Consider the following 22,774-nt stretch of genomic DNA (forward strand, 5'->3'; position numbering starts at 1 on the left):
TGCATGTGTTTCCACATCAGTGCCCCGGCATGCACCCTCTGCCGGTTGTCACCCAGTTTCCAGATGACATGCATAAGCTCTTGTCTCTGGGTTCCATGTCGTCGCGGTATGAAAGCCTCTTAGCCCCATATCCCAGATGGACTTTCACTTCCATTGGTCTCTCTGTAGTCCTCTCTGCATAGCCCTTTCAGAATGTTTGGTTTTTATGTCTCTTGAGAGTTTTCATAATTGTATCTATGTAAATATTACCGACTATCATTTCTTGTACCTGGAATGACTTTCTTCCTATTTCAGTTTGCTTGGCTTTCTTCAGAACTTCAAGGCCTCACACACTTTGCACAGTTCTGTCAAGTGTGCTGTTCTGTCTGCCCACGTGAGAAACCACATCGACCCGGTCGGGTCTAGTCACGTTGCGCCATTAGCTCCTGACTGTTCCACCTGTCTGTTTCCAGTTGGGCTTGTGTCTCTCCTGTGATGGATCCTGGTTTTATCTAGATGTGTTTCTTCCTCTTGTTGTGGTGGAGCACAGCCTTTCTGTTCACTGCCAGAATAAGTCAGCTTTTTGGATTTGACATGTTTGAAAATGAATCTGTTCTATTCTTACTGTTAAAACTTTGTCTAGATAATGAATGGGATTTCACCAGAGCATGCTGTTTTTATTTTATTTCTTTTTCTCATTGCTATATGGGGAGAATGATAAATTTTAAGAGAAGGGAGTTTATTGTTTTATTTCACCAACTTTAAACCCTAACTCTATCTTAGGTGTTTCTAAAAGATCTTGACTTTGTGACAGTACGGTTTTAGGCTAATCATGAGGGTTCCCCCCCATATTAATATTAGCTTTAGAACTTGTTCAGAACTGCTGACAGTACCCACCCAGCCCTCCTACTATCTCACTGAAATGAAAATACAGATATTCACAAGGAAAAAAACCTATGTAGGTGGGTGGGGTTTTGCTCATGGAAAAGTGTTTAATAGTTTCTGGAAGGCAGGTTAATTGGAAGAGAAATCCCAGATTGTACCACAGTGGCATGTCACAGCGATGAGAGTCTAGCTGGCAAATCCCCAAGAGATTTTGGGATTATAGTGAGTGTTAAATAGGGCCAAAATAGGATGGTTAGTTTAACCACTTTATAGGAAGATCTCATGCTATACACATTTCTGTCCTTAGAACAAAAACAGCAAGCATTTATAATCAGTTTGGGAATTTTTTTTAAGATTTATTTTATTTGAAAGGTGCACACAAAAGAAAGAGGAAATATGAATCTTCTGCCCACTGGCTCGCTCCCCAAATGGATGCAACAGCCAGGGCTGGGACAGGGGCCTGGAACTTGATCCAGACTTCCCACATGAACAGCATTGTTTGCTGTTTTCCTTGGTACATGAGCAGGAAACTGAATTGGAAGTTGAGTGGCTGGGACTCAAACCAGCACTCACGTGGTATGCTGACATTGCAGATAGTGGCTTCATCCATGAAACCACAGTTTTCCCCTTCAGAACCATTGATGAGGGCCTGCATTTGGAGTGCTTGCATCAGTTCGCAGAGGAAAACAGAGAACCAGCAGCCTGAAAGCTGAATTGGAAGCAGAGCAACCAGGACTAGAACTGCACACAGAGGCAGTTTAAACTGCTGTGCTGCAATGCCTGCCTCCTCTGTCACATTTAGATAGAATTGCAGGTCACCCTGCCCTGCCCTAGACTGTTCCACATGGAACTCCTGGTCACTATCCTCACTCACAGAGGAAAACTGGCAGTACGGTAGCCCTGACTACACCAAATGAAACCCAACACTGGCAACCCTCTGAAATATAAGTAGACATCCAAGGCCATCAGACAAATGAGATGAGCAATTACCAAGTAAAGAAAGAAAGAAAAAAAAAGATGAACGACAAACTAAACCCAATAAGGAAACAAATCTTAAGGAAAATAACCATGGATCAAATAATAGTGGGATTTGAACTGTTAGAATCATAAAATATGCACAATGCTAAAAGAAACTATGAAAGCATTTAAGAGCCCCTTAAAGATTAAAAATAGTTACCAGAGTTTACAGCACCATTGAAAGAAGTGAGTCAGGCCTGGCACAATGTCTCAGTGGCTAAAATCCTCATCTTACAAGCACCAGGATCCCATATGGATATCAGTTCATATCCTGGCTGCTCCATTTCCCATCCAGCTTTCCCTGACCTGGGAAAGAGCAGCGGAAGATGGCCCAAAGCCTTGGGACCCTGCATGGAATACCTGGAAGAAGCTCCTGCTTTGGATCAGCTCAGCTCTGGCTGTTGTGGCCACTTGGGGTGTCAACCAGCAGATGGAAGATCTTTCTCACTGTATTTCCTTCTCTCTGTAAATCTGCCTTCCCACTAAAAATAAGTAAAATCTTAAAAAAAAAAAAAAGTGAGTTAACATAGTACATAGAAAGCTAACTCTTTTTTTCTTCTATAAAAATCATGACTTGGGGAGTCTTTTTTTAAGAATTATTCTAGATAATCAGTGAAGGACTAGTAGAATTATGGTATTTACATTTTGCATTTCCTGGTAAACCAGGCATTGGGGATCCATGGGCTGCTTTATATTACAGAAATATTACTAGATTTTATATGATGGAAGATCATACCACCAGCTGTGAAATAGTCTTAGCCACACACAGAGAAAATGTCCAACCCAAATCTGATTAAGCCTGTGGATGGGACCCTCTATCTCCTGAGATTCAGAGGAAGAGAACTGTTAAGTTGAAATACAAGCTTAAAATCAGAATTTTAGTCTGGGACACTACAGGGGGCAAAGAATTTGATCTTTTCAAGACTCAGTTGTCAGGGGAAGGGGTCGGGGGGAGAGATTCAGAACTTCCAAGGTTGAGAGATTTGGAACATTACAATGAATGGTTCTCTTGGGTCCTAATTCAAACAAAATCAAAAAGAATTCATGATGTTTAAGCCATGACAAATTTGTGGACACTGGATATTTCAATTCAAGATTGGGGTTTCCATAAAACACGACAGCAGCTAGCATTATTTTTTTTTAAAGAGACCCTATGCCTATAAATACATATCGAAACATTTTCCTAGTTAAATGTTGGAATGTTGAAACTATACAAATTTGGAATTTCCTTAAAGATAATGCAAATGGGTAAGCTGGAATTGGCCACGGATTGCTACTTGACAGGGTTGGATGATTGGCATATGGAAGTTCTGTATTATTCTCATATGCATGTATTTGAAACTCTCCCTAATAACATTCTAAAATATAAAATGTAACATAAGTAATCACAGTTTTTAGTGAGTGAATGAACTGCAGTACATGTCAACAGTGGAACATTCATTATTCAGTGCTGTAAAGCAGTGAGCTGCCAAGCCATGCCAAGACCTGGAGGGAATTTCAATGCATATTACTAAATGAGAGAAGGGGATCTGAAAAAACTATGTACTACATAGTTCCAATCATGTGAAATTCTGGAAAAAGCCAAACAGTGGAGACAGTGTCAAGATCATTGGTTCTGAAGAGTTCCAAGAGAAGGAAAGGTGTTTACGTCAGTTTACGGCAGGTGTTTACCACAGTGAAGCAACGCTGTAGGAGGCTGTAATGGTGGATACATACCATTGTCCAGACTCACAGAACAAACACCACCAAGCGTGAGCCTGAACGTGCACTGTGCACGCTGAGTAATGATGATGTGCTACTGTGGGTTCCTGTGTTCTCACAAATGGTCCAATGTGGTCTGAAACTTGGACAGTGGGGGAGGTTGTGCTTTTGTGGGGGCATGGGGTAAGTGAGCAATCTCTCTGTACCTTCTGCTGTTTTGCTGTGAACCTAAAGCTGCTCTAAAAATGAAAATTTGATTATATATTTTGATATTTACTTTTTTAGGTTTTTCTTTAATTTTATTTTTTCAAGATATATTTATTTTTATTGCAAAGTCAGATATACAGACAGGAGGACAGAGAGGAAGGTCTTCCATCTGCTGATAGACTCTCCAGGTGGCCGTAATGGTTGGAGCTGTGCCAATCTGAAGCCAAGAGCCAGGAGCTTCTTCCGGGTCTCCCACAGGGGTACAGGGTCCCAAGGCTTTGCTTTCCCAGGCTACAAGCAGAGAGCTGGATGGGAAGCTGGGCTGCCAGGACACAAACCAGCACCCATATGGGATCTTGGCATCTTTAGCCACTATGCATCCACACCCGGGCCTCTAAATTTTATTTTTGATGATGTTTACATAGTTGGTCAGGGTGGGAAGGGTCAAGGATCAGGGGAAAGTGGGCAAGATCATTGTTTCCACATTTGCTTTTTCTTCTTCCTGTATCTGGGGGAGGGGAGGATACAATGGGAGAGACCACGCCCAGCCTCCCCAGTACCTGATGTCATCCCAGGCTCCCTAGGTGGAGCATGCTCTGAGGGTTCTGCTCAAGTGGTTTTGATATTTCTAACATGCTGTTGATATCACTGCTGCAAAAATGAGGAAATTTTTCCCAGGTCAATTGGTTGACATAGTCCACCTCAGAGTCGCCATTTGCCCAGAAATTTGCTGTCAAGTTTCACTGAGGTAGTTGATCAATTTGTTCTGCCTTCTTTCCTCTGCTTCCTCCATATGAACCAATGGGTACTGTGGCCCAGCCCAACCCTGCCCACCACACAGTTGGCCATCACATACACCATGGGGAGATGCAGCCCAGTCAGAGCGACTCTAGTAACCCCCACTGGACCATCCCCCAGCTCTGGTTCCTGTGCCTGCCAGCATGTGCAGTGGACTGGTCTAGACTGTCCCACATCCCTTTCAGCTCTCATACATTGGACATTGGAGCCTAACTCAACCCAACCAACTCCACCCTCCTGCCAGGCCCACCCCGTCTTGGTTCTCATGCTCCCCAATGGGAGTTGCAGCCCATCAGAGAAATGACAACGTAACTTTTCATCATATGGCAAATCTCATTAGCAAAGCATAGTTAATGTAAATTCATACTCAGGGTCTCTGGGTCAGCTTGGGTTTGGCTGGGAGGCTGAGCTCTAAGCACAGGTCACGTTAGGTTCAGATCTGTGTCATGTGTACTCACTTGTGGTGCCCAGGCCGACAAGGTGACTGACTGTGACTCAGTATGTGCTACTTAGAAAGTGTCAGTGGCCTTCCACACCCCAAGAGTCCCTTTCAAGCCCAGAGCCATGTCACTCTGTTGGCTCAAAGCAAGTCTTGGAGACAAGGCCAGACTCATGGAGTGGAGTTCACCCCTGCTTGGAAGAAGACATAATTCTACTAGAGGAAGGGAAGAATAGGGAGCAGTAATCCATGCTCTAAATTATGCAGATTATATCAGGAGTCAACGTATTTTTATTTTCTTGGAGTGAGAGAAAGATATTGAAAGATCAACAGGTAAAAAAATTACACTCTATAGGCAAATCTGGTGGAAACATCTCATTTCATTCTGTGGTCTGGATTCTGTGAGGGATATGAATGTGAAGATATCAATAAAATTTGTTATAGGCTTTTGGGTTTAGTTTTGTAATTTGCTTTAGACAAACTGGTAATCTATTCATTAAATACCACTTTAATATATACTTTCACCCCCTGAAGCTCACTAAAAACTGAAGCTAATTTGGAAGTTTTGAAGTCAATACCTAGTGAAAAATTAATGATTGAGACAGGTAAGTTGATATTTTCAATATTTTATTAAACTGTATCCCCATTCAACAAAAAAAAAGGAGGGTGGGGAGACTCTGACTTCAGGTTTATTGTTGAAGTGAATGCATCCAGTAAGACAGCACGCTCAACCTCAAGTGACAGTTTTTGTAAGATCTTTGAGGCTGAAGGACAAATTGTGCAACTGGCTCTTATTTTCAATTTTAGAAGAATTTTAGAAATTTGGCTAACCTTCAGAACTTCCAAAGTGGGATGTCAGAACGGAGGCATAGTTAGGAAAGTTTAATTAAGCAAGGAGTCCTGACTAAGCATTTTACTCACCTCCGGGTTTCAAAATCTGTTCAAGAATCTCTTCATTATAGTATCTGTTCATAATGGCTGAATTCTACAGCACTTTTAAAATAAAGTGCAAACAGTTAACTCAGATTGTTTCAAGGAGCTTGACACTGTTGCCTGTTAAAGCAAGGCTAAACAGTAAAACATTTATGTAAACTTTCAACTCCAGGCGCTCCTTCCGGCATGGATTTCAGGACAATCAAGACTGAGTCATTCTGAAGAATCAGTTATCTCCTTGGGCAGTCAGGAACGCTAAATGACGTATTAAAAGTACAATACTTGAAAAATGTGTAAGCCATTGTAATTTCTTACTGCTGCTACACATTCAGTAGAAGCAACACTGAATTTATCTTCAATCCTTTCATATTTTACACTTTTTTTAGATCTAGGTCTTTATAAAACAAGCTGTACAACAGCAATAATGGAGTTGACAAAAGGAACTGAAGGGAGCCTTAGGAAGCACTTAAAATGAAATTCAGTGTTTTAGCTTTATACTTTCCTTAGACTGTCTTCTAACAAAAGTATAAGTGAAAATCCTTTGTTAGTAAATTAAACAATTTGATGTGAATTGATTTTGTCATTTTGCTGAATCACAGTTTATAGTTTAAAGGTTATACACTATCTTGATGATATTCGTAAACAAACAGTAACTCCCTTACTTTTTTTTTTTTCCTCAATTCTAGATGCACCTTGGTGTGGAGTCAAGAATACACATGCTGGATCAAAATTTATAAAAACCTCATTTCCCACCAAGAAGAAGTGGGAAAATGGGCATTGTTTAAAAGACAGGAATGAACCCTGCCATATAATGTAAGTATCTGGCTTGCAAAGTCATTAGTCAGACCCAGTGCTGCTTAAAAACTGACCGGAAGGGACTACTACATTTGCTGTAGGTTAGCTCCTTTTTTCCGATTCATTCTCGGAGCCCAAAGTGACTTTACTGCAGCTCTGAAGAATTGCTTTCCTTCTGGTCACCTGTCGCAAGGTGGAAGCGCTCTAAGTGCCTTCCCTGTTTCATTTCTGTCCTCATCATCTTCCCTGTTGCTGTGTGTGGTAACCAGGACACCCTAGCAATCCTTGTACAGGAAGGCTATCTGTCTGCCTTTTAAATAATCTAACATCTTGAGTAAAACTAAGAAATAACAATGACAAGTGATCAGATTTCTTTTTCAACCAAAATAAAGGACCAGACTTCATAAAATTTTATTACCTAAAAAAAAAAACAAACAATAATTCTGGATCTTTTTTGATTACAATGTCGAGTACATAGAAGAGGAGTTATTAACCATGTGACTCTCAGGAACTAAAAAGAATGTTATAACAGGAAAAATTGATAAAGTCATTTTGGGCACATATCCAATTTCTTGTTTGCACAAATTATTGTATCTGTCTAGTATAGTTTACCAGTTCAGAGAACTGGGCATATATATAACAAATCATCAAACTATTAGATTCTGGATTGTAAACATTCCTTCCATATGTGCCATCTTTAACAGACTTTTTAACAGAATATCAGATAAACCAGATCTAAAATTCACTAGGCAGCAAAGTGAAGAATTTTCCTATAAAATTGTATTTGAAAGGTTCTTTGCCTAATATTAGCATGCCAACAGTGGCAAAGACTTGAGGACTGAAAATTTAAAACAGGGTAAAGAATAGATTTACATGCTGGTTAGTAAAGAATTGCTTATAACCTTTATGAAACATAGATAACTTGGCAATTTAGTCAGGAGACTATTTCTAATGTAATGCTTATTACTAATCCGTAATTCCTACTTCCCCAAGTGACTTGCTCAACTTCTTGTTGTCCGTAGTTTAGATTTTAGGTATTCATACAACAGTCTTCCCTTCCTATCAGATTATTGATTCTTGGAGATGTATTTTGGAGCCCCTGCCATGTCAGGAAAGGTACAAGTTGCTAAGGGAACTACCAGAAGAATCAGGACTATCCCTGCCCTCCTCCCTACACTGTGACCAGGCACTTCCGGTGAGGCTCTCAGGGAGTCAGAGACCCCCTTCCCTCCTGGAGCACACAAACAGGTCACAGTCCCAGGTAGCAGGATTTTTATAGAGTATGACCGTAACTGTGACCACGAGGACATAGCAGCTATCTGCCTTGCAACGCACCAGGAGAGAACTTTTGCTAAGGTGACATTTCAGCTGTTTACAGCAGAGCACAGCTGGGCATGGGGCCAGACAGACACTGGGGACACTGGGAGCAGAGGCAGCCGGCAGAGGGTGGGACTGGCCCAGGGGAACAATGTGCTTAGTGTGGCTCAAGGTAGGGTGCACAGTAAGCAGAAGGTAAGCCTCAGGTCGAGTGGGGCCAGACCTGAGAGCTAAATGCCTCCCTTGGGGTTTAGACTTTACCAGGACCCAAAGGATTTTTTAAGCAGGAGAGTGCATTTTATTTTCTAGAAGCTGTGACACTTGGATGGCAAGAACTGTCTGACTTCAAAACCTGTGCTGAGTGTAAGATGCCACATTAAGCAAAAGCCACTAAGTTATCAGGAACAGTAACCTTCAAATTGTTGTTTGTTTGTTTTTTTCCCAGAATGACCACAGCTTTCAACCACTGCAGATATGTGGAAATAGCTTAGAGTCAGAAGAGTTCAAACATCAGCATAAACTTTGTATTATCAAACACTCTAAAACAGAATGCTCTACTCAGCACCAATAGACTTCTCATAAGCAGTTTCTAAATATGATTAAAGTCATTCTGTTATATAACCTTAACAAACTGTTGTGAATCTTAAACCTTAGCATTAGAAGCACTACTTAATTAAAATGTCTTCAATTCATTCTAAAGAGTACACAGAGAGGAAAATTCTGCAGTTTATTAAGAAAAACTTTTAACTATGACTTTAAATTCTTAGATTGGCTTATCATTTTTCTTTCTTATTTTTAATATATTTTAGCTACAAGGCAACAAAAACTTGGTAATCTATTTAATATCCATGTGAAGCCAAGGTTTCCATTCTATGCTGCTCACACAGAACATCAAATTCCATTTGATCTTAAATTTCTATCCCTGATTTCTTTAGGTGTGCACATTTGAGATGCCCATTATCAGAGCAGAAAGCTTAAGAATATTTCAATGCTTACTTCTGAATTTACAACTTTGTACTTCATGTATATAAAAAAATTCTATCCATTTTAATACTGCTAGGGCATACTATTGGCAGTGATGATCACTCTAGGCAGATAAACTCAGGCACCTGCTATGGTGTCTCACAGGGAAAACCATACACAAATAGCTTTCTCCCCACCACAGCAAAACCCTACCTATCCCGAATAAACCACATGGGGTGTTGTCCTGGGATGCTCATACAGCCCTTCCAACCCCAGCCCCATTTACATTGGGATTCACTGTACACAAACACAGGTACAAAAAAGGAAACCAAAAGTAATTGTGCTTATTAAGTACATTGTATGTTTCCTTTTCATTTGTGAAATATCCGCCATAACACCAATGAGTCTGACTGAAGGGCTGTCCCCACTGAGTGAACTCCAGGACTGCGGTGCAGAAGGACTCATAATCTACTGGAACCTGCTTCTTAACCTTGTCAAGACAGTCCCACAGATTTGTAATTGTTGGTGGTAGACTTCCTTTTGCTATTGATATTGGTGAAAACTAATAAAATGTAAAGCTTTACACTTTGGAAACAGAATACACACTCAGAAATGTAACTGTTCATTTCTGTTTTTGCTTTGTTTTAGTCAAATACTGGAGATAATGGCAGCAGTAAGAGAAGAGGACCCCCTGGAATTAGCCAACACACTTTATAACAACACCATTAAAATGTTTTTTCCTGATATTTAATTGGCATGTGTCTTATACATTCCATGATATTTGTAAAATTTCTTGGCAAAACTTAATGTAAGCTATAATAAAGAGATTCTCTGGAAGCTGTCTAAAGAGGTTTTACTGCACAACATCATCCATCTTCATCCATAAAATCAGATCTTTTTAAAAAAAAAATCACTCAGTTAAAACACTCAACTATTTCCATTTTGTAATCTCTTCAGAACTCTGAAAGGACAAATTTCTGTCAACACTGCCAATAGGATGGCTAACAAATATTCTGGGTTTTTTTTTTTTTTTTTTTTTGGTTTTTTGTTTGTTTGTTTCTTTGTTTTACACAGATATTAAACAATTAGCACACTCTGGTTCCTATCCAAGTTTAGTTGAGATAAGCCTATCTGTCAACTTTCACATAGTCTCTGAGTCATGACTTTTGAACCCAGCACAACTACATTGCTCCTCCCATTTCAAAAAAATGTTTCAAATATGCTAATCTTCTTCCCAGTTCTAAAACACTCTAACCTTTCTCCTCTGGTCCGGATTACTCATTTCCATGACTTTAGTGTGGCTTCCTGATGTGTGTTCTCATCCTCCCACAAATTGAAAGAAAAACTAGGGCCCAGAGTTTGATTCTTAATATAGTTTCATTGAGGAATCTTTGGCACAGTTGACGCACTGTATGGTTTTATCCATTAAAAAGCTATTTGTTCAAATTTTGTCATAAAAATGTGAAAACATTTTATTCTATGTACAATAATGTACACAAATTTAAATAGGTCACCAAAGAGACCAGAAGTAATTAAAGAGGTATATTTACAGTAGCACATCACAGTAAACGGAAAACTATTCACAGATTCAACATTGATACTGCTTTTGTGCTTGGTTACACACTGAAGTGAGGCATAGTACTCCATTCTGGCTGAGCTGAATTTTAAAGAGATACCTCAGTGATTAGTAAATGCTATTTGAATCAGTCAGTGTCGTCATTGAAGTCTTCAGCTGCTGTGCCCGTGGGGTTATTCACTCCATGCCTTTCTCTGTCCACGCCATCATCACAGTCTGTGCTGTCATCCTCGCTCAGTTCCCTGTCAGATTCAGCAGCAGCTTCTCCTACAGCTTCCTCGGGATTTTGATTCTCGTTGGGTACAATAAATCCATTGTTGTTAAATACATTTGAATTATCCTTGATATCATCATCGATGTATACTTTCTGATGGCACATGGGACAAGTGTCTTGAATGTACAGCCATTTCCGAAGGCAAAGTGCATGGAAATAGTGATTACATGGTGTAATACGAGCAGATGTTGTAAATTCATGGTAGCAGATTGCACATACATCATCTATTTCTTGCAAGCGGCTCCCTTTTACTTCAGGAAGTGAGTTAATTTTCTTAACAGCAGTCCTACGATTCATGAAAGTCTTCCAGCCATTTTTTGCTTGTAAGTAGATGTTAAAATACGTGTGTAGGCACATCATACAAGCTCGGATTTTACTTCCTGATTCAAACATCATAGTATAAGCTCCATTTCCAAACATTACTACTCCAAAAATAAATTCAATAATATTGCCAGTTGAACGAACGTAGTAGACATAATCATCAAGTTTTTCCCAGAGAACATTGTAGTAGCCATCAATCATGAATAGCGTATAAACAGTGAGAGAAACAATTACTTTTAAGCAGAGTTCCACACAGAAGGCTGTGACTGCGAACAACCATGTATTGAGCGCATAGTGATGCCAAAGAACGTAACTGAGTAAGACAGGAAGGACAAACAGGCAAGCAGAGACAAACAGCACAGGGAAATGTCGACGAAAAGATGACACATGAGAGGCACTCAGAGACATTAACACGGGGTCTGCCATCCCATGGATGAAATGCAGGACTGCAGTTAATAAAAGGCACATGTTTCTGCTTAAGCGAATAAGTCTTTCTTCTGGTCGTAGCCCACTCAGACCAGTCTGAAGAGCCAAAATAAAAAACAAAACAGGTGCTACAAAGCCAAGCCGCCTGTCGTCTTCTTCAGTTGATCCAATGAAGGCCAATATTCCAAGGCCCAAATAATGAGCTACTGAGGAGATGACAGCACTCATGCCCAGGACAGTGAGCGTTGAGTCACATCCACTGATTATAAGATTACAGATGAGGTCCCAGAAATCATCCCGAGAAAGAAAGAAGGACTCCGTTTCATTTGCCATCCTCAAAATGTATATTAACACTGTAGCCTGAGCTGTAATCCTTGTCAGCCAGAAGACTCGAAGTATATCTGGGAAACGAATCCTCTTCCACGTGTCCTCCATCAATAACTGTAATCCATAAATTCGATACATGTGCCTCACTAACAGAAAAACATACCGTGTGGAATAATAAAACCACTTCAGTTTCACTGCCAAGACAAGCACTGTATTTAATATGAGAATCAGGGAAGAAGTAAAAACTAAAGTCTCTCTGATATGCAATGGTAGCTCTGTGATTACGCCTATTATAGGGACCAAGATATCCAAAATAATTAGCTGTGAGTGGATGGAATGAATCTGGAGTAGTGTGATGTATCCAATGCCAAAGGTCAGTTGGAGCAGGATGATAGCCATCCAGAGCGAGGGCCCCTTCCGGGGAAGCAGCTCAATTTCAAAAGCTGAAGCGTTGTAGGCCCCTTCGTAGAAGTCAATGTGCAAGGCAGCATAGTAATTCACGAGCACTGCCGATGTAACCAATAAAAACGTGGAGCTGTACATGTAAAACTTGAAAAGCGATCGCTGTGACAAGATCAGCACAACACTGGATACAAAGATACCTACAAAGAAAAACATGAAGGGCATCTGAGTGAATGGCTTTCCATTAGTAGTCACATCTTTGATGATATACTTCCTTTAAGTAGCAAGCTGCCCAAAGGTATGAACAAAGGAACAGAGTTTCATAAAGTCAGAGTTCCAGAGGACAAACTATTCTTTTTAAAATTTCAATCCTTATTTTCTAATTTCCAAAGCAATTAACACTGTACAGATAGGCACTTAATTACTAAATTATCTTCAAGACAAACTGGTAATTATACCTCCATTCTCATACTCAAAAAAGTCTATTGTAATCATTAAAAAAAATACCATCCAAAAATCATTAAGAATTGAAAACTCAAATGGAAAACATCTGTTCTTATTAAGTGTTTATGAAATAAAGCTTAAGTGTTTTAATTTAATTATATTTGACCCAACAGAGATTGTGCATCTGATGGTTCACTTCCCGAATGCCCATAATAGCCAGAACAGGGTCACAGTGAAGACAGGAGCTGGGAATTCAATCAGGACCTTCCACACAGGTGAATGGACCAAGTACTTGAGTCATGTGCTGCCTGCGAGGGTGTGCATTAGCAGGAAGCTAGACTGGAAGCAGCGGAGCTTGGACTTAAATCAAGCACTCCATTGGAGATGTGGATATTCCAAGAAAGTTCTTAACTACTGTACCAAACTCCCACTTGAAAGTTTTATAATCCCAAATAATTCACAACTTTTCCTTTTCTTCAATCTGTGAACGTGCACCATGCTCTTACTTTTTTCTGCCCCTTAAATCCGAGAACTCTCTGTATGTCCAAGTTCAGCTATTTTTCTCTCCCTACAACCTTGCTTCACATTTCAGAAATGCTCTTGAAGTTCCCTGGGTCTTACTTCTTCAAGTAATTACCTCTTCTTATTGTTCATCAAATCACAAAAAGAATGTCCAGAAAATCCAAACATGCTAAACAAAATTGGTAATAGATTCCTCCCTCCCCTACTCCAGCCCTAAAAATTGTAAAAGACAGATCCAGACTGGCTTTTGTTTGTTGCTCTGACAGAACATCAACTAGTTTAAGTGTGAGATTATAAGAAGCACATTAAAGTCCAATGATCAACTACAGCAGTGACATCCAAATACTCATTTAGTTCCACTTCTACATTCAATGGCAAAGCTCAAAAGTTCTAGAGGCCAAGTTGTCTTAAATCAGAACCAGTGCTTCTTAGTGATTTTTCGATTTCATAGGGATAAGTACCATTAGCTCTTAATGGTACTCCTAATCATGCATCCTCAGCTTTTTGCCAATTAACTGCCAAGTTCTAACACATATATCTCCCTTTTCTTAGTGGCACCAATCAATTTCTCTGTAAAAGCTCTTGTCCAAATATACTTTGAAGTCACACTGCCTTTTTTCATTCTTCTGCTCAAAATACATACTTTATATGCTCTGAAATAACCATCAGATACAACTCACTTCCTTGTCCTGGTACTAAAGGATCCAGTTTGCTTTAGAGTAGTACATACCAACATCATGCCAGCCTTTGTCTTCCAGACATATTCCCCATGCTAGGTCACTGTACATTGCTATTTTCTTTTCCTGGAAGGTGGCCCCACCAACTTGAAATGCTTGAGTGTCCATCCAGATTGCTGACTGTCCATCACAGTGACCGGCTCTGTGGGCCAGCTGTTGCTTCAGCTTATCTCCAGGACAAGGCACTTGCCAAGCACTGCCTGACGTTGCAGTCTGTGGGTTATCTGAGTAGACACCTTCCACCCTGTTACACAGCATGTCTCTGACAGCAGGCAAGGATTCTACCTTGAATATCAGATCCCTTAAGGTTACTCACAACTGGTACTCACTGGGAAAAGAAAATGTTTCTGTCACAACAATCAACAGACAGCCTGCTTGAAAAATGAAAAGCGAAGAGACAATGCCAAGCACAGAAAAAGTGAACAACTTCAAATTAAACAAGAAATTTAATCAAGAAAGAGATGTTTTGAGTGGAGGCATAATTAATTTAAGTGATAATTTTGCCTAAGGACTTAATTGATCCTGCAGGCCTGGCACAAGAGTCTAGTGGCTAAATCCTTGGCCTTAAATCCACCGGGATCCCATGTGGGTGCTGGTTTATATCCCGGCTGTTTCACTTCCCATCCAGCTCCCTGCTTGTGGCCTTGGCAGTAGAGGATGGCCCAGAGCCTTGGGAGCCTACACCTGTGTGGGAGACTAGCAAGAAGCTCCTGACTCCTAGCTTCAGATAGGCTTAGCTCCAGCCATTGCAGCACTTGGGCAGTGAATCAGTGGACAGAAGACCTTCCTCTCTGTCTTTCCTCTTCTCTGTATATCTGACTTTCCAATAAAATAATAATAATTATACTGCACCAGAAAACCGAGCCATTTGTGAAAAAGGCTAGGACTGTGGCACGGCAAGTAAAGTTTCCATCTGTGATGCCAGCATACATATAGCTGCTGCTTCAAGTCTTGATTACTTCGATTTCAGTTTAGCTCTCTGCTAATGCTCTTGAGAAAAGCGGTAAAAGACGACCCAAGTGTTTGGACCCCTGCATCCATGTAGGAGAACCTGAGGAAGTTCCTGGCCCCTGACTTTAGACTGATCACTGCAGCCGGTTCAGAAGTGACACAGCAGATGGAAAATCTCAGTTTCTCCTTTGTAACTGCACCTTCAAGTCAATGAGCAAATCTTAAAAAAAAAAAACAAAAACACAAACATTGGAAATATATAAAATAAGCAAATATTTCAATCATAGCATTAAAATACCTGTTTTAATTCTTAACTCAGATTGAAGGTTGGTGTGGTTCTTAAATTTTTCTTTATAATATTTCTACCTATAAAATGTGGAAATGAGCAGCCTTCACTTTACAGGAAAAAAAAGCCAACTTGCCAAGTACTAAAACTCCAAAGTAACGCTTTCTCTGTGGCCTTTAGACAGTCTTGTTCATAACATCAAGCTTTTGTTATACTTTTCACAACTTTAGACAGGAAACATTTTGTTGGTTTTTACTCTGAATGTCTAAGATACAGGGCCAGGGAAACAGTGTCTCACTAGAGCTAGGATACACTGCTTGAGGATTCAGAACAATATACAAATGCTGCATTGTGAAGGGAAAGAGAACACAGAACAAAATGAAGTGAAACCACAATGCAGGATCTCTGTCCAATTCTGTGAGTAGAGTTTCACCAATAATTCTCAAGGTAGAAAGAGACGAGCATCAAAACCAATTCAACACTTTGAAACCATGTAAGAACTCAATCATCAAGATAACCAGGGCCTCTTCATTTAGATTACTCCAAACAAATAAAAACTAAGGAGGGGAAAAAATAGCATGCTTATTACACCAATGCTTTAACCCTTTGAAAAAAGGACTAAAAGAAAGAAATAGGACATAATCTTTACAAGTATCTTAAATAACTTTAGAACAATCTAAAGCAATCAGTGGAAAAACATTGCAATACCTAACAGAATAAAATGGAGAATTGCAGAAAACAAATCTTATTGCTACCTTGCTCCTTTTTTAAAGAAATATTTATTTTTATTGGAAAGGCAGATTTACAGAGAGAAGGATAAACAGAGAAAGATCTTCCATCCACTGACTCACTCTCCAAATGGCTGCAATAGTCAAAGCTGATGCCATCTGAAACCAAGAGCCAGGAGCCTCTTCCAGGTCTCCCACACAGGTGCAGGGTCCCAAGGTGTTGGGCCATCCTCTACTGCTTTTCCAGGCTACAAGCCGGGAGCTGGACAGGAACTGGAGCACATGGAATTCAGAACACACATGGTATGCAGGTGCTTGTAGGGATAGGATTAGGTAATTGAGAAACAAGCAGGCCCTACCACCTTAACTCCTAAGGGAGACCTACACAACAAAATTTAGGACAAAAGTGTCTGTTGGCACATGTACAAGTAAGTTACAACAAAGAAAGATTTTCTATCATGGATATTTTTTAAAGTCAAACCCTATCAATATAAATTCAATTAAGGGTTAGCCCAATACTTCTAGTCTGTCTTTCCGAGGTGTGAGAATGTGAAATGTGTACTTGGTCTTCATGCAGACTCCTTGGACTCTGGAGTCACTAGTGTCCCATATGCTAACAGGTGACTGGTGGCCCATGGATAGTCAAAATGGGGACTGGGTGCCAGGGAACTCAACAATGAGATTTAAGGTTTGGGATTTTCAGTCACCTTCCTATCACCCGCCTTTAAGGAAAGCAGTAGGGCTGAAGGTTGATGATGCAAAGGACCAATGAGTTCATCAATCAAACCTTGCAGGGAACTTCCCCTACAAGACTGAGTTCTGGGAGCTTCCCACACACCTGGAGGCATGGGCTTCCCGGAGCATGACAGAGTGCCCACTATGCCCCTCCCCCGCCCTACCCTGTCCCCTCTGTTCCCTTGTCCTGGGCGTCAGGTAAGTGAGGCGTTTGCCTGCGTTCTCTGGACTGCTCCAGCAAACTGAGTGAACACAAAGAGGGAGTTTAGGGCACACAGATTCGCAGGCAGCAGTCAGGTGGGAGAGGGCCATTTCTGTGGTTCTGCTCCCTGCTCATCCTGTGGGCTCAGCCACCATCCCAGGCAGCCAGGGGCAGACGGCCTGGGGAGCACCCAACTGGCTCCCTAGCCATGCAGAACTGCCTCCTGCTGGCAAGAAATTCTCACACACTTTTTCTCTTCTCTTTTTCTTGTTTGTGTCTTTTTGGTGACCACAGGTAAAGTATTCTGAGACTCACAAACACTTTGGGTTGTCTGAATTATTTTACTGGCCCCAAAGAGGTATAAATGCTATAAATTTCTTGTACATCCTGACAAATTATTAAACACATACTCATAAATACATACACTTTCAGGAGGTTCACCCATAGGGGAACTCATTATGTTAGTTTTATTAACCTTTTATTTAAATGTTTTCCTAAAAGAAAGCAGCTTTCTGCTTTTATTGACATTTAAGTGTCTTCTTATTATTACAGAATTGCCATTCTATCACTGGCCGATTCACCTCAGCAGGTTTTCCCCATATACATATAAAAAATTTCAAATACAAATTAGTTCCCAACTATAGGTAACAAAAACTTGTCCAGGTTGCTAGCTATCTTCTCATTTTTTTAAATGCTGCCTTTGATACAAATAAAGGCTTCTTAATGTCATTCAACTCATCAATTTTTTTTAAGATTTATTGATTTTTATTTGAAAGTCAGATATACAGAGAGGAAGAGAGACAGAGAAGAAGACTTTCTGTCCACTGATTCACTCCCCAGCTGGCTGCAACAGCCAGAGCTGTTGGAAGCCAGGAGCCAGGAGCTTTCTCTGGGCCTTCCATGCGGGTGCAGGGTCCCAAGGCTTTGGGCTGTCCTCTACTGCTTTCCGAGGCCACAAGCAGGGAGCTGGATGGGAAGCGGGGATTAGAACCAGTGCCCATATGGAATCTCAGCACATGCAAGGCAAGGACTTTAGCAACTAGGCTACTGTTCTGGGCCCCTCCAATTTTCATACATTTGCTTTTATATTTCTTTATAAAGAACTGTTTACCCTATTATAATGTTGGAAAAAAAAGAAGATATATTTTCTTCTAAAAATACAGAGTGTTACATTTTATATCTAGGTAATAATTTGCTTAGGATTGACTATAAACATATATATACTATATATATGTATGTAAATATAATTTTTTCCATAGGAGTAAATGGCCACTAACTGAGTAATCCATATTTACATTAATGTACTTCAAAGTCTCCTTCTGAAACACACCACTTTCTCCGGACACACTGCTGGTCTGCTTCCAGGTCGTGCATGCCATATACAGCTCTGTTTGTCTGTCCCAGGGATTTTGAACCAGGAATTATTTTGCTCCCTGACCACCACTGCCGGAGGGCATCTGGCAATATCTAGAGACAATCGTGGCAGCATAACTAGGCAAGGGGATGGATCAGGTGCCACTGGTACCTAGTGGGTAGACAGAGATACTGCTGAAAATTCCAGTTTGTAGGAAAGCAGCCCTCTCGCAGGCAAAGAATTCCCCCGTCCAAAACTGCCAACAGAGCCGAGGCTGAGCAGAGCCAGTCTGTCTGTCAGTCCTACTCACCTCTCTTCATTTCAGTTTTTTCCCCCTTCTACGGAAAATAACTTTTAAGTACTTCGTTGTATTGTTTCATCTAATATAACAGACTCCACTTCAGACATACTTAGGCTGCAGCTGACCATTTCGTTATTTCTAATAATGCTGTAATGAATGTTCCTGCCCACAGTCTGCACACAACTCTTGTCTCTAGGCCAAATACCTAAACTGGAACAGTGACTCAAAAGGTAAACAGTAAGTGCTAAATAAAATTCCATCTAGAGCAGCATAATGTGGAATTAGTAACTTTAAATCCAAGGCAGAAAATGCAAGCAGAGCAGTGTGGTGTTGTTTTTAATGCTTGAAATGACAGAGGCAGAAACTGTCCATTCACTGGTTCACTCCCCAAATGCTGACAAACCAGCGAGGCTATGGCACAACCAAAGCCAGGACTCCATCTGCGTCGGCCAGGCGGGCGGCTGAGACTCAAGTCCTTGAACATTACCTGTTGCCTCCAGGACGCATGAGCAGGAATCACACTGGGACCAGAACAGCATGGGCTGGAACCAGTAGGCCAACAGGGCAGGCCGCCCACCCAAATGGTGGCTTAACTTGCTACACCAAAAGGCCAACTCAAGAGCCAAAGCATTTTATACGGTCTACCAAAAGTATATAAATACACCTACTCCAAATAGGTAAACAAAAAATTTCTTTTAAATTGAACTGAATTTCTTCACCCAACTCTTAAGTAAAATTTTGTTGTGACATTTCTTTAATTACAAATGAAGTTAGGCACTTTTTTGTTTGTTTGTTTGTTTGTTTACTAACCTTCTGCATTTGGTTCACTATGAATGCCCAGGCCAGGTCCACTTTTCTATGGAAATATAAGGTCTTTTTTTTTTTTTAAGATTTATTTATTTTTATTGCAAGGTAGATTTAGAGAGAAGGAGAGACAAAGATCTTCCATCCACTGGTTCACTCCCCAAGTAGTAATAGCTGCAGCTGAGCCTATCCAAAGCCAGAAGCCAGGAGTATCTTCTGGGTCTCCCACCGGGGTGTAGGGTCCCAAGGCTTTGGGCCATCCTTGACTGTCCTCCCAAGGCATAAACAGAGAGCTGGGGGGGAAGTAGAGCAGCCAGGACACAAACTGGGGCCCATATGGGATCCCAGCACATGCAAAGTGAGGATTTAGTTACTAGGCCAGCCTATCACGCCAGACCCAGCTTTTCTTGTTGAACAATAAATCACATAAGATACAATGATTTCCCCCTCGGCTTGTCATTTCTAAGGATTTTTTGGTAGGTTATAACATATAGACATTTTCACATGTATATACTCAAATTTATCAGATTTTCCCTAGTAACTTCTAGGTCTTCATTTACGTCTAAAAAAGTCCTTTACCACCTCGACGAATTACTGCCATGAGTAATGAATACTTTTAAAGCAAACTCTTATGCTTGCACTTTCTGGATTTAAAATTGCAACTTCAGCATTTTGTTCCTTTGGATTGAGTTTCACTTAGGATTTGACACCTCCTAAGAAATAACTTTATGCCTTAATTTTACATATTTTATGATTTTATTTGAATCTCAAAATTAGGTGCTTTATTTTCTGACCTACTGAAATCTCAACTTTATCTGCTGGCAACTGTGAGTACAATTTCACAGCACCTTTACTTAGGGAGAGTGCTTCAAATACTACATATAAAAATGGCAATTATTTTTAATCACAGGTTTCCATTTTTACATATTAACTTTAAAGTTTAAAGTTTTAGAATTTTAAATCTTTCAATAAAATTGTATGTTTATATACAGTAGTATTTGAGAAGTCCGTAACTGTAAACACACCAACCTGGCAGAAAAATTAATTTCAGTTTTCTATTGGGACTTTTTGCACATGAACCTATTACTTTAAACAACATTCACTTTCTGGTGAATATTTTTCAGTTCAGTACCAACATTAGTTTTTAAAATTTTAACTCTCACTCATATGAAAAATTAGGCAATAATTACAGTGGCACAATGTAAGTAAGAAACATAACAGGGTTGAAAATATTTCATATTTCCCAACAAGTCTAACCTAAACAATATTCTGGAATCAAAATTTTCCAATAAACAGCACCAACATTTTAAATATGCTGTCATAAGAATCTGCACCATGCTCTTGACTCATTGTTTTTTTTTTAAAGCTAACAAGTTTATTCAGAGCTCACACACACCCAAGAGTGCTCTTTCCAGCGATTACATTTTGACTCATTTACCGTCCTAACATCCTATGAGAAGGGAAAGAAACCCAAGCCACGGAGCAGGTAACTCCCCTTAAGCCCTGTTCTTTAAACTGTTCAAAGAAACATCTATGATTTACTAGAAACACAAGAAGCATGCAGAGAACAAGGAAAACACCAGATTCCTTTGTTCAATGTTGTCAGACTACAAATGATTTAATTAAGGAAAATACTCCCTCTCCTTAAAGCTGCCCAGCTTCAATGAAGCTCAGCGGGGCGCTGCATTAAACCGCCAGATCCCTGCGGGATTCTCCAACCGCAGCTATTCCGCCTCAAGAACGTTCCAGTCGGACCGACGCTATTTCTGGAATGGAGATGCAGAACCTTCAGGGTCGCATCTTTGCCACAAATAAGGACAGCAGTCTGCTGAAGCAGGGTCAAGGTAGAGCAGCGCGTGAAGCAGCGAAGGAAGTAGCAGCTGGTGCCGGAGAATCTTGCGCTACAGTGTCAAGTTCATCCCTCTTCGTTTTAAAATCTAGCATGAGATCCTTGCTAGACCATTTTGGATCTGGAAGGCGGTGCAATGAAGATGTCAAAAGATGTTTCGGACGTTCAGGCCCTGACCATACTTAGCCACGGTGTACCAAACCAAGAACAAAACATCTGTACGGGACCCTCCGCTTCTCATCTGTAAAATGAGAACACGCCTCACCTCTAAGGGATAGATGAAGGTTAGGCCAGATCGGAGCAGCGAAAATACAGTGCAAAAGTAGGTAACTGTGAAACACTATCACTCAGGACAGTGAACAAATTAAGCCTTTACTGCCACCTCTTCGCGTTCAGGAATAAAGCAACAGATGGCAGCTAATTCAGAAAATCTTGGTAAGGACCTCCAATCGGCCTACTCTCAGTAACACTTCCAAAAACACTAGCCCACCAGGGATTGATCACAATGACCTCATCAACAACATTGGCCAAGCTGCAATTAGCTTTTAAAAAATTCTTTTACACTTCAATGCCTCTCACATGGGAATGTAAGCGAAGGTGGAGCGTGAAACACAGGCTGGTTTCTTTCTGTTTTTTAATACACTCCCATCCATACGCAACAACGACATGATCTTCCCAACAGTCTTTTTGCAAATCATTTTCCGGCCAAGATGTTAACATCCTTGTTTAATATTTTTCCGTGCATTCATGGAAAATGTAAAGGCTCGTTATTAGCGTCGCCTCCTTCGGGAGGATTGCCGGTAATGGTTCCAAGCTCTGACACTGACAACCCAGTCTCCTTGGCTGGGATGTCACGACAGCGGACACGATCCTGTGGGTCCGCGGACGCAGCTGCGGGGACAGAGAAGCTGCCCCTGGACGTTTAAATGGGGGGAAACGGAGGTCCAGGCTCTGGCGCACGTCCAAGGTCACGCACTGAGCGACCGGGACGAGCAGAGCTGTCGCCTAAGACCTGGTATGCCAGCCAAACAGCAGGCAGTGAGCCACAGGCTCAGACACCGCGGGGCTCTCACCGCCACACGCAGGCCGGCTCCCCTGGCAGCTCCCAGACAAGTATCATCTCCTCCACGTCCCACCTGCAGAGATGCCCCTCTGGGTCTCCAACTGTGGTCCCCAAACGCGCGCGCGCGCATACACACACACACACACACACACACACACACACACACACGCATGACGGGGCCTGCGTGCGGCCGCCTGCGCCCCGGGGCACGCGTCCTCGGGACGCAGGCAACCCGGTCCCCTTACCAAGGAGCCGGAGGAAGATCTGCAGCACGATGCACAAGCCGCTTTGGCTGGAATCGTAGTAGGAGTTGAAGATGGCGTCGATGATGTAGAGGCAGGGCACCCGGAGCGCCACCTCGAGCACCGCGCAGATCTGCTGGGGGGCCATCCGCACCTGCAGCTGCGGGGGCCCCACAGCCGCCATGAGCCGCTGCCA

At 41.2% G+C, this 22,774-nt stretch overlaps 2 protein-coding genes across 3 annotated transcripts in view; one reads left to right on the plus strand and one right to left on the minus strand.

Annotated features, from left to right (window-relative positions):
- TATDN1 (TatD DNase domain containing 1) overlaps positions 1-9,871 on the plus strand; it is a 34,821-nt gene extending 24,950 nt beyond the window's left edge. The window contains exons 10-12 of one of the 2 annotated variants that reach the window (XM_058668501.1): positions 5,561-5,631; positions 6,646-6,772; positions 9,683-9,871. In XM_058668501.1, the coding sequence (XP_058524484.1) occupies positions 5,561-5,631; positions 6,646-6,772; positions 9,683-9,785 (301 nt within the window). In that variant the 3' untranslated portion in view covers positions 9,786-9,871. Of the gene's footprint in view, positions 1-5,560; positions 5,632-6,645; positions 6,773-8,516; positions 8,644-9,682 lie in introns of those variants that run through there. The other variant, XM_058668500.1, reaches the window with a different exon arrangement.
- Positions 9,872-10,480: 609 nt separating this feature from the next.
- RNF139 (ring finger protein 139) lies at positions 10,481-22,774 on the minus strand. Its single transcript, XM_004580717.2, has 2 exons — positions 22,582-22,774; positions 10,481-12,560 (listed from the first exon to the last, which is right to left on the minus strand). Exons 1-2 carry the CDS (start codon positions 22,760-22,762, stop codon positions 10,738-10,740), a joined length of 2,004 nt encoding a protein of 667 aa, XP_004580774.2. The 5' UTR covers positions 22,763-22,774; the 3' UTR covers positions 10,481-10,737.

The sequence above is a fragment of the Ochotona princeps genome, chromosome 9, assembly GCF_030435755.1.
Source record: "Ochotona princeps isolate mOchPri1 chromosome 9, mOchPri1.hap1, whole genome shotgun sequence".
NCBI classification, from domain to species: Eukaryota; Metazoa; Chordata; class Mammalia; order Lagomorpha; family Ochotonidae; genus Ochotona; species Ochotona princeps.

Excerpts from the sequence above, each read along its gene's own strand:
- RNF139 (XM_004580717.2), bottom strand. The coding sequence starts at position 22,762 with ATGGCGGCTGTGGGGCCCCCGCAGCTGCAGGTGCGGATGGCCCCCCAG. Across the intron at positions 12,561-22,581 it reads GATCTTCCTCCGGCTCCTTG|GTATCTTTGTATCCAGTGTT; the intron begins GTAAGGGGACCG and ends TTTTCTTTGTAG.